We start from the raw sequence: 12,699 nt of genomic DNA on the forward strand, positions 1-12,699 counted from the left end.
TTCTACCACTGAGCTATATCCCCAACCACTTTAATTTAATTAACTTAGTTTTGGCTATGGAGATTCATTTAGGGGTGCTACATCCCAGGTCTTTTTATTTTTTGAGATGGGGTCTGCTAAATTGCTGTGGCTGGTCTCAAACTTAAAATCCTTATGCCTCAGCTTCCCAAGACACTGGAATTGCAGGCATGTATCACCAGGCCCAGTCCTATTTATTTAGTTATGTATTTGGGTACTAGGGATCAAATCCAGAGAGGCTTTACCACTCAACTACTTCCCTAGCCCTTTTTATTTTCTATTTTGAGATGGGATCTCGCCAAGTTGCTTAGGGTCTAAATTGCATCCTCCTGCCTCAGCCTCCCAAGCCTCTTGGATTACAGACATGCACCACTGCATCCAGCTCCTTTTACTTTATTTTTTTGTGAGGAGGAGGAGGTACTGGAGATTTAACCCATTGGATACTTTCCCAACTCTTTTTTTTTTTTTTTTCCAACTCCTTATTTTGAGACAGGGTCTCTCTAAGTTGCTGAGGCTGGCCACTGGTCTTGACTTGTGATCCTCCTGTCTTAGTCTCCCAAGTCTTACAGGCATGTGCCACCATACCAAGCTATTTTGTATTTTCAGACAAATTGCCAAAATTGGCCTTGAATTTCTTATTTCCCTACCTCAGCTTTCCACATAGCTAGGATTATAGGTGTGTATCACCACACCCTGCTTTGTTATCTTTTCTCAGTATAAGAACTATTCAGTCTTACAGCTGGGCTTGGTGGTCTCAGTGGCTTGGGAGGCTGAGGCAGGAGGATCACAAGTCAAAGCCAGACTCAGCAACTTAGCAAGACCCTGTCTCTAAATAAAATATAAAAAAGAACTGGAGCAATTACAAAAGACCAAAGGCCAAATATTCTCACTAATATGCAGATGCTAACACTCAATAAGGAGTGGGGGGCAGAGGAGAACAGAAGTTTACTGGATTAGACAAAGGGGAATGAAGAGATGGGGAATGGGAACAGGAAAGATAGTAAAATGAATCAGACACGCCTGTAATCCCAGCAGCTCAGGAGGCTGAGGCTGAGACAGGAGGATAATGGGTTCAAAGCCAGCCTCAGCAACTTAGTGACACCCTGTGTCTAAATAAAATATAAAGCCAGGAGCAGTGGCACACATATGTAATCCCAGGGACTCAAAGGCTGAGACAGGAGGATTGAAAATTCAAAGCCAGGATCAGCAAAAAGTGAGGCACTAAGCAACTCAATGAGACCCTATCTCTAAATAAAATACAAAAAAGGGCTGGGGATGTGGCTCAGTGGTCGAGTGCTCCTAAATTCAATCCCCAGTACCAAATAAATAAATTTTAAAAATTATAAAAAAGGGCTGAGGATGTGGCTCAGTGACTGAGTATCCTTGGGTTCATTCCCTGGTACCAAACAACAACAACAAAAAACAGCCTTTCTCTTTTAAAAATTGCTTGCAAGTGACAAGAAAAACACAAATTTCACAGTTTTCTTTTTAAGTTTTACAAAGTATACAAAAGCAAAACACTTAAATCTGCTCACTCTAAATTTTAGTTAATTATTTCCTAGTGCTAAAGATCTAACCTGGGACCTCATACATACCAAGCAAGTGTTCTACCACTAAGGTATACTCCCAGGCCTTGCTCTAAATTTAATTTCTGCCCTCAAAAAAACAACAAAAAAAGACATTTTTAGATGAATTTATAGATAATGTGTATAATTACATATGAACAAAACACTTTTTATATGTATAATATGTATACGGGTGTATATTTATATATCATTTTCCATGTCTGACACTGTTCAAAATGCTTTAACTTATGAAAACTCGTTTAATACTCAACAATTTCAAGAGATATGCTGTACTATTATTATTGCTCCACTCTTCATTTTATTTCTAGATAATAAAACAGGCATAAAAAGATAACCTGAAAAAGGTCCAAGGAGGTAAAAGAGCCTAGATTTGAAATCATGGAAGTCTGGTTCTAGATCCTAGTCTTATCCACCATCCCTTATCTTCACAGAATTACAGACATTGAGAATGTGGACTCATATATATACAAATACATTTCACAACACAAATAATAAGTCTGTTGGGTGTTCTTGCTAAAAACCATATGGAACTACCAGAGACAAAGATTACAAAGCATCTCAGGAGTAACAGGTATGAAACATATTCCTTGGCTGATAAAGTAGTTCACACTCTAATAAACTGAGAACAGTTTCTGTGGAAGAGTAAGGATGAATGCCAGATTGCTTCTGAACTCCTCATGCCAATTCTAAAAACAACTGGTCCAGAAGAAGACTCAAATCAATAATAATCAACTCTTTAGGTTAATTAGCATCTATCAGCTAGTCTGGCCCCACCCTGTATAATTACGAGGGACCCTACAAAGTATGGTCAGCCTTTCAAGATTCAGGGCCATACTGATGGGGTTCCTATGTTAAGTAATTTTTATGCCATATACTGTGACAGGAACTTATTTTCCATATTATGATATTTAAGTTGAAACAATTCTCTCATTCCACAGAGAAAGAACAGAGATGAACTGCTACCACTAGTATTTCAAAAGGTCTAGCAACCAGGACTTTATCAATATCTTTAGATTTTTCTAGTTCACACTTGTAACTGCTCCTTCTTGGATCTCTTAAAAGTAACAAAAAAAAAAAAAAAAAACGTTTCCTTTCAACTATAGCTAGTCGTCCTTTCAAAGATGTGTGACATCATGTTTAAAATATTTCACTAAGCTGGGTGTGATGGCAGATACTAGCGATTCCAGATACTCCAGAGGCTGAGGCGGGAAGGTCACAAGTTCAAGGCCAGCCTGGGCAACTCAGTCCAGAGACCCCATCTCAAAATAAAACATAATAAAAGAAGCTCAGTGATAAATGGCTCCAGGGTTCAATCTCCAGTACCGCCTTCCCCCCACACACAGAAATGAAATCCCCAACTTTGTCTCAAAGGCCTCGCACTGACTCTTGCCTACCTCACCCTCCACCCAAAGCCATTTTCTACGCCCTGCCCCTTGGCCCTTCTCTTTCCTTGAAGTTCAACAAGCTCCTCACCTGTTCTTCCTTCAGCCTTGAGGGCTATTACCCTTGAAAGGTCAAAAATTTACAGTCATTTCTTCAATTCGGCCTAAAAAACATGACCTCCTTAGGGGAGACTGGAGCGAACTGGAATAGGTGGGAACCGGCTAACGTCAGGGGACAGACACACCCACCTATTGAGATGCAAACTAATCCAAAAAGGGACTGGTTCCTCCTGGATTTTCTGGGTACCATCCAGGTGACCTTGCTCCAGGCTACTGAAGCAGCTTCTCTGCTCAACAACACTCCCTTACCCTCTGAGAGAAGTCTGAGAGAAGGCCTGCGGAAGCTTTCAAAACCAGCCTGCAGCCTTCCTTTGGGCCTCAGGTTGCACACAGAGATATCAGAGTACGAATCTGAAAAGGGTGTGCCAGGAATGAAACCGTCACTCGAGGGCAACCGGGAGATCCTCACTGAGCCACCCAGCTCTGCCCAGGAGCTCTTCACGCGCTCCCCGCCACAGAGGATCATTGAGCATGCGCAGGCCCATTCCCCGCCCACTTTGTAAGGAACAGCCAATCACCGCGCGGGTTTAACAGTGAGCTGGAAGCCCTGCTCTGGGGTCCTCGGGGTTCCCATCACACGCCCCTGCGCGCTGCCGGATTACGACGGGTCTCTCCAGAGCAGCGGAGCTGCGGAGCCGTTCGCTCCAGGTAAATCGAGGGATTGGCAGAAGGAAGCCAGGCAGTCCCTGAGGTGAAGCCTGTCTGAGCAGTGGCTTCGTGGGCCGCGACCACGAGCCAGTCCGCAGGGTCGCAGCTTAGGTATGACTGGGTCTCCGTGTCTGGAGAAGGTCTTGTGAAAAATCAGACAGACAGACAGCCGGGTTCCAGATCAGTGGGCTAACAGCGAGGGTAGGGGGCCGTGGAAATTCAACTTTCAAGAAGACTTTTGAACTGAATGAGAATTAGTGAAGTGATCACCTTCAAAGGATGACTGTATGCATTTGGGGTTGGGGCCGTGGAGGTAAGGGAGCGGGGTGGTAGCCGCCGTTTTGAGAACCCACCACCCTCCATCACCTGCACCTCTCTAGTCATCCTTCAGTCCTCGCAAGGGCCTTACGGGTAGGAATGACCTTTTCAAATTTATACATGAGCAGGTTTAGGGCCAGTTGTGGTTAAAACAGAACTGGGAATCCACCACAGATTTTATTTATTTGTCAAACACTTAAGCCAAAGGCATAGACCACCAAGAACTTCATAGTCAAGTGGGGATTTGGACCCGCTGGATAATAAACGGCAAAAGTAGCCAGATGTGGTAGTGCACGCCGGTAATCTCTGCACCTCTGGAGGCTGAGGCAGGAGGATGGCAAATTTGAAGCCAACCTGGGCAATTTGGTGAGGTCTGTCTCAAAGTAAAAAGAAAAGAAGGATTTTGGATGTAGCAAAGATCAAGCTGTTGTGTGGTGACCAAGGCCTGGAATCCCAGCCACTCGGGGAGGCTGAAGCAGGAGGATGGAAAGTGTGAGGCTGCCTGCAATTTAGTGAGACCCTGTCTCAAAATAAAAAGGATTGGGGATGTGGCACAGTGGTTCAATCCCCAGTAGAGAAAGAAAAGATTGATTCTGCTACATAGTTAGGAATTGATTGGAGGCACCATTGTGTATCCAGGAATTAGAATGGTGATAGTGCCTACAGACCGGTTCCGTTTTCTGTTCACTTCATGACATTAAAAAGGAGGAAAGGCTGATTTGTGTGTGTGTTCTAGGAAAGGGTGACACACTAATACTGGGAGTGAGTGTGTTTTATATCCTTTGCACTATGCCAGAGTTCCTTTTCTGTACATACTTTCTTTAAAGTATTGTATTCTGATTTTATACGTTTTCCACGTGTTCTCTATGTGACAATGAGCAAGATTCTATTTTGGTAGTGGGGATTGAAACACCGAAATGAAGATAATGAAATATGAAGGTTTCTGAATGATAGGCTAAGGGAAGGAAACTTTGTCCTGATTAGGGGAGTTATCAGCAGGAAGGATTTAATGGGTTTATTAGGGTACTGAAGACTAAACTCAGGGATGCTTTAGATACTTTACTACTAAGTTTTATTTGCCCCCTCCCCCCAGTCCCTTTTATTTTCAGATAAGATCTTGCTAAATTATTGTGGCTGCCCTCAAATTTGCAGTCCTCTTCCCCTAGCCTCCAAATTGCTGGGCATTATAGGCATTTGCCACCAGCCTGGCAGATTTAATCAGTTTTACAAGTGAAGGGTTGAACCCAGCATGATGGCTCACACCTGTGATCCTGAGAGGCAGAGGCAGGAGGATTGAAAGTCAAAGCTGGCTTCAGCAATTTGGTGAAGTCCTAAGCAATTGAGACCCTATCTCAAAACAAACATTAAAGCCAGGCATGGTGGCCCATGCCTCTAATAGCAGCTGAGGCAGGAGTATTTCAGGTTCCAAGCCAGCCTCAGTAATTTAGTGAAGCTGTAAGCAACCTAGCGAGACCCTGTCTCCAAAAAAAAGTAAAAAGGGCTGGGGATATGGTTCAGTGGTTAAGCATCCTTGGGTTCAATCCCTGGTATCAAAACAAAAAAAAAAAAAAATTTTTTTTTTTTTTTTTTTTTAAGTTAAAAAGAGCTGGGGATGTGGTTCAGTGGTTATTTAAAAAATAAAGTGCAGGCTTGAGCCTGGAATATGACTAAGTGGTGAAGTGCTTTGTGGGAAGGGGGAGAAGCAATGGGCAAATCTAGAACTTGGGTGGACCTTAATTGAATCCAAATTGCATTATATGCCAAATGAAGGCTTCATTGGCCAAGAATGATGGTCATATATTAGCTACCATTTACATTATATTTTAATAACAAAGTGTTATAATTTTTATTTTACAGTTTAAAGAAAGAAGATTCAAAAAAGATACATAGATTTTCCTGAAGATAGGTAAGTAAGTGAGCCAGGATTCAAACATGTCCTGTGGGGTTTTGTTTTTGTTTTTGTTTGTTTTTTTCAATACTAAGGATTGAACCCAGGGCCTTCAGCATGCTAGATAAGCACCCAGCCACATGCTTAGCCCTTAGTGTTCTCTTAATATTAGACCTTATATAGCCTTTTGCTGTGATAGCTCTTGCTTGTGCAGGTCTGAGACACTGAGTCAGATCATAAGTTTGGAAATAATTTATAAATGGAAACTTTCTAGTCCCGTGGCATTTTTTTAAATTCTGCTGATATAAAGAGAAAGTGTGTATAATAAAAACAATTTACTTGAGAAGCAAAACAAAACCAACCTCACATGTCACAACCATGTCCATGTTATTACTCTTACTATAATAAGGAAAGTTATAAGGAAGGGGAGAAGAATAGAAAAAGCTGAGAAAGTGTCTGGTAGTGTGTTCAGGAAGGGGGAGACTTGTGTGTGATGGTGAGGTAGTTTGCAAACTTGATGGAAGATTTTTTTTTTTTTTTCCTAATTTAGTTTTTGTTGTTTTCTTAATCTTTTTGGAGGAATTTAATTTTTCTTAAATTTGAGTTTGGAGTTTGTTAGAAACAAGCCAGGGAATTTTCTGCCTTGGATTTTTATTTGAAAATGATATCTGAAAAATTCAAACCTATAGAAAAGTTGAAAGTATATGCAGTAAACCTCAGGATATTTTTGCTTTGATTCACCAATTGTTAACTTTTTTCCACATTTGTTCTCTCTCTTCGTCTCTCTATTTATTTATTTATTTGTGGTACTAGGAATTGAACCCAGGGGCCCTCTGAGCTACATTCCCAGTTCTTTTTATTTATTTATTTATTTTATTTTGAGATAGGGTCTTGGGCTGGGGATGTGGCTCAAGCGGTAGCGTGCTCGCCTGGCATACATGCAGCCCGGGTTCGAATCCTCAGCACCACATACAAAACAAAGATGTTGTGTCTGCCGAAAACTAAAAAATAAATATTAAAATTCTCTCTTTCTCTCTCTCTCTCTCTCTCACTCTCTCTTTAAAAAAAAAAAAAAAAGAGATAGGGTCTTGCTAAGTTGTTGACGCTGCCCTTGAACTTGTGATTCTCCTGCCTCAGCCTCCCAAGATGCTGGAATGATAGGTAAGTGCCACTGCATTGACCTCTTTTTGTTGTTGAACTTTATGAAAGGGAGTTGCAGCCATCTAGATGGTACCCTTATTTGTCTTTTTTTTTTTTTTCCTTAGTATCAAAGATTGAACCTAGGGGTACTTTACCAGCAAGTTATATTCCCAATTCTTTTTAAATTAAATTTTTAAAAAAAAATTTTCTCTGTACTGGGGATTGACCCCAGGGGTGCCTCACCACTGAACTACATCCCTACCCCTATTTTATTTTATTTTACTAGTACCAAGAATTGAACCCAAAGGCACTTTTCCATGCAGCTATATCCTAGCCCTTTTATTAGTTTATTTTTGAGACTGTTGCTGAGACGGGCCTTGAACTTTTAATCTTTATGTTTTAGCTTCCTGCATCCCTGGGATTACAGGCCTGTGCCACTGCTCCAGACTGGGCTGTTTCTCTAGTCTTCTTAAGTGTAGAACTTTGTTTCTTTTCGTGCCATTGTCATTTTTTTTAAGAATACATACTAGTTGTCTTATAGAATGCTCCGCAATCGGAATTAGACTAATTTGCTCATAATTAGATGAGGCTAAATATCTTGGGCAAGAATATTATATAGGCAGTGTGTGTGGTGTATCAGAAAACATCTAAGGTTTGTCCTGAATTTTTTGTTGTGGGGATGTGGCTTATTACTTTTAATAAGTAGTATGTGGGGTGAATTTGCAAAGTGAATACCCTATATTTCCAAGAATTTCCACCCCATAATTTTTGCATTAATTTATGATTCCCATGTGAATGGGATTTTTTGTTGTTGTTGTTGTTGTTCTTTTTAGTTACACTGACAGTAGAATGTATTTTGACATATACATGGTGTATAATTTGCCCTTTTTGTGGCTGTACATGATGTGGAGTACACTGATCGAGTATTTCATATATGAACATAGGAAAGTGATGTCTTGATTCATTCTACTGTTTTGCCTATTCCCTTCACTCCTCCCTCCCTGCTGCCTATTGTGAGTCAGCATCTGCATATCAGAGAGAACATTTGGCCTTTGGTTTTTTGGAATTGGCTTATTCCATGTGAATGTTTTAATGCATTGATGATTATAGAACAAATTTTTAATTTAAGCATCTTTTCTCACCCATAGGAAGGATTCCTCATTGTGAACCAAGGTTACTTCTTTTGAGCAAGAAAAGTCTTAAGCTTGACTTCAGATCATTGAGTGGAAAGAGCAGCCACCCAGCTAATATGTCCTAATGTGCAATAGGTTGTAGGCTCAGGAGCATATTGGTAGTAGATTCTGGGGGGTAAGTCACAGAAGGCTAAACAGGTTTTTAAAGGCTGCCATCAGCGAGCTGAGCCAATAGAACCAAAAAACTAGTCAGTTTTGAAATTCTAAGGGAAGATTTCTACTGCTTACCAGGTCTTGAGCCCTATAGAGCCAGGCCCTCCTGAAGGAAATATTACTTTGTCCACCACCTTTGTTTATCCAAGGCTTATGGAGTTTACAACTGTCCTGGCAGACCTCCACAAGGAGGCTAACTGTCCCATCTGTCTGAAGCACTTGAAAAACCCAGTGACGATCCATTGTGGGCATAACTTCTGCCTGTCCTGCATCAGTCTGTCCTGGAAGGATCTAAAGAATAGTTTTCCCTGCCCTTTTTGCCACTTTCACTGTCCAGAAAGGAAGTTCAGGAACAATTACCAGCTGAGTAACTTGACTGAAATTGCTAAGCTACTCCCATTACGAAGAAGCAAGAGAAAAAGACAGGAAGGAAAGTTTATATGTGAGAAGCACAAACAAGCTCTGACTTTTTTCTGTCAGAAAGACCTAGAGGTTTTATGTCCGCAGTGCCGTTTCTCCATTGATCACCAGCATCATACTATTTGGCCGGTAAAGAAGGCTGCCCTCTATCACAGGAAAAAATTGGAGTGCTACATTGACCCATGGAAGGAGAGAGTGGAACAAATTGAAAAAACGATTAGTATGCAAAGTAGAAAATCCCTGGAAGTGAAGAAAAAGGCAGAACACAGAAAAGAAGAACTCAAATCTGAATTTGAACAAATTGTATTGTTTCTCCAAAATGAGCATGAGAGTGCTCTTAGGCAACTACAAGATGAAGAGATGGATATTTCAGAGAAACTGCAGGAAAACTTGACACAGCTTTCAGATCATGCCTCCTCATTAAAATATCTGTTGAAGGAGATAGAGAGCAAATATGTAAAATCAGAAATGAAATTACTGGAAAATGTTAAGAGTATCTACCACAGATATGAAACCTCAAAATGCCCTGAAACTTTTTTATTCAAATTAAAAGATTATGTTTACCAGCTTCCTCCACAGTATTCTGGCCTAAGTAGAATTATCAAACAATTTCACGTAGATATAGTTCTAGATCCTGAAACAGCCCATCGGAACCTTATTATCTCTGAAGACAGAAAAAGTGTGCAATATGGAAGTATGAAAATAAGACCTGATCATTCCAGAAGATTTTATCTCTGCCCGGCTGTTCTAGGTTCTGAGGGATTTCATTCTGGCAGACAGTACTGGCAGGTAGAAGTGAAAGACAAGCCTGAGTGGATTGTGGGTGTCTGTAAACAGACTCTTTATAGAAGAAGGAAGATTCAAAGACAAACAGTTGTAGTACAGGATGGATTATGGGGAATTGGGCATTGTAGTCAGACTAATTATGTAGCATTGGGTTCTGAGGAAATTAGTATTCTCCCAAAAGTAACACCTAGTAAGATTGGTGTTTTTTTAGACTCCGAAATGGGTGAGGTTTCCTTTTATAATATGGATGATAGAGCTCTTCTCTATACTTTTGACGATGATTTTACAGAAAAGCTTTGGCCTTATTTCTGCACTGGAACTGACTCAAAACCTCTTAAAATCTGTACAGTAATAGATTCTGATTGGTGATGTATTCGAAGATTTCTTTTTCTTTCAGTTAGTGGATATAACTGAGCCAGTGAATCTTGTTGACAGTTGCTTTTTAAAAAAATGTTTTTACTATAAAAAACAGTGACTATTATTTCATATAAAATTTTAAGCAAGTTCATAAAAATGTAGTTCCTGATTTATAGGCATACTATGGGGTCTAATTAGGAAATGCTTAAGAAATTCTTAGATAAAATATTTGGGAAAAAATGTATTACTTTGGAAAGTATTACTTCAATGATTGTTAATAAAAGTTAGATTTTTTTTTCTGGTATTTGCCTACATATTTTCCCTATAAGAAAAACAAAGCCTTTATTAAATGCAAACATAACCATGTATGGACCATACCTGCTCTGTAAAGGTCACCATTTTTAACTTTTATCTGTTTACCCCTATATATATTTTTTTTTAATATTTTATTTCTTAGTTTTTGGCAGACACAACATCTTTGTATGTGGTGCTGAGGATCGAACCCGGGCCGCACGCATGCCAGACGGGCGCGCTACCACTTGAGCCACATCCCCAGCCCCATCCCCTATATTTTTGAGTCATGTTTTTAGTCTTGATAGCTTGCAGTGCTGGGGATGGAACCCAGGGGTCCTTCACATCTTTTTTTTTTTTTTTTTTTTTTTTTGAGGCCAGGTTTTACTACCTGTGTTGCTGAAGCTAACCTCCTGAGCTGCTGGGATCACAAGCTTTTTTTTTTTTTTTGTAGTCATACATGGCAGCAGAATGTATTTTGACTTATAATACATACATGGGATGTACATACATCAATCTCAATGTCTATTCTATTCTGCTGCCCTTCCTATGCCCCCTACCTCTCCCCTCCTCTCCCATCATTTCTCTCTATCCAATCTAATGTGACACACTTTTTTTTCTTTTTCACATCACAACATCATATATGTATTCTGTATTAACGATGAGGTTTTCCTATTCATCTATTCAAGGGCATCTAGGTTGGTTCCACATTCTAGCTATTGTGAATTGTGCTGCTATAAACATTGATGTGGCTGTGTCCCTGTAGTATGCTCTTTTTAGGTCTTTTGGGTATAGTCCGAGAAGGGGGATAGCTGGGTCAAATGGTGGTTCCATTCCCAGCTTTCCAAGGAATCTCCATAGTGCTTTCCAAATTGACTGCACCAATTTGCAGTCCCACCAGCAATGTATGAGTGTACCTTTCCCCCACCCCCCATCCTCGCCAGCACTTATTGTTTGACTTCATAATGGCTGCCATTCTTATTGGAGTGAGATGGTATTTTAGAGTAGTTTTAATTTGCATTTCTCTGATTGCTAGAGATGGTGAGCATTTTTTCATGTATTTGTTGATTGATTGTATATCCTCTTCTGAGAAGTTTCTGTTCAAGTCCTTGACCTATTTGTTGATTGGGTTATTTGCTTTTTTGTTGTTTAACTTTTTGAGTTGTTTGTATACTCTAGAGATTAGAGCTCTATCTGATGTTTGAGGGTAAAAATTTGTTCCCAGGATGTAGGCTCCCTATTCACCTCACATATTATTTCTCTTGCTGAGAAAAAAACTTTTTAGTTTGAATTCCTCCCATTTGTTGATTCTTGGTTTTAACTGTTGTGCTATAGGTGACTTATTAAGAAATTTGGGGTCAGCCCCCACGTGATGAAGATTAGGGCCAACTTTATCTTCTATTAGACCCAGAGTCTCTGGGTATGATTCCTAGCTCCTTGATCCATTTTGAGTTGACTTGTGCATGGTGAGAGATAGGGATTCAATTTCATTTTGTTGCATATAGATTTCCAGTTCTCCCAGCACCATTTGTTGAAGATTCTATCCTTTCCCCATTGCATGTTTTCAGCACCTTTGTCTAATATAAGGTAGTTGTAATTTTGTGGATTGGTCTCTGTGTCCTCTATTCTGTACCATTGGTCTACCAGCCTGTTTTGGTGCCAGGATCACAAGCTTTTTAAAAGTATTTTATTTAGAAACAGGGTCTTGCTAAGTTGCTGAGGCTGGCTTTGATCCTCTTACCTCAGCCTCCCAAGCCAGTGGCGTTCGAAAGCACATCTTTTTGTCAGATTTATCCCTGAATATTCACTCTGCAGCCATACTAGGGATTGAACCTAGGCACACTCAACTGCTGGGCTACATCCCAACCCAGTTTATCTTCAGACAAGGGCTCCCTAAATTGCCCAGGCTGGTCTCAAATTCCCAATCCTCATCCTACCAGCTAGTTGGGATTACAGAGGTACACCACACTCCTGGCTTTCGGTTTCTGCAGTACTGGGGTTTGAATCCAGGGCCTCTCATATATTAGGCAAGTGCTCTACCACTGAGCTATATCCCAAACCCAAATTTATTTTGAGAAAGCTAAATTGCCCAGGCTGGCCTCCAATTTGAAATCCTCCTGTCTCAACTTTCTGTGTAGCTTGGATTACAGGCTTGTACCACCATGTCTGGTGTGCACCCACGTCGGGGACTATGTATGTGATACTGGGGATGGAACTCAGGGGCACTCTACCCCTGAACTTCATACCTAGTCCTTTCTAATTTTGATATCGGGTCTCACTAAATTGCCCAGGCTGGCCTCAAGCTTTGGATCCTCCTGCTTCAGCCTCCTAAGTCTGGAATTGTAGGTGTGCTCCACCAAGAGCTAGGTCTGGGGTGTGCTTATAGGCCCAGCTGCTTA

The 12,699-nt window shown here is 40.6% G+C and overlaps 1 protein-coding gene across 1 annotated transcript; it reads left to right on the top strand.

Annotated features, from left to right (window-relative positions):
- Positions 1 to 8,599: 8,599 nt before the first annotated feature.
- Positions 8,600 to 10,021, top strand: LOC143398171 (tripartite motif-containing protein 60-like). The gene has a single exon (XM_076855254.1). The coding sequence runs from the start codon at positions 8,600 to 8,602 to the stop codon at positions 10,019 to 10,021; it is 1,422 nt and encodes a 473-aa protein (XP_076711369.1).
- The last annotated feature ends 2,678 nt before the right edge of the window (positions 10,022 to 12,699 follow it).

The sequence above is a fragment of the Callospermophilus lateralis genome, chromosome 4 (assembly GCF_048772815.1).
Source record: "Callospermophilus lateralis isolate mCalLat2 chromosome 4, mCalLat2.hap1, whole genome shotgun sequence".
Taxonomy (NCBI): Eukaryota; Metazoa; Chordata; class Mammalia; order Rodentia; family Sciuridae; genus Callospermophilus; species Callospermophilus lateralis.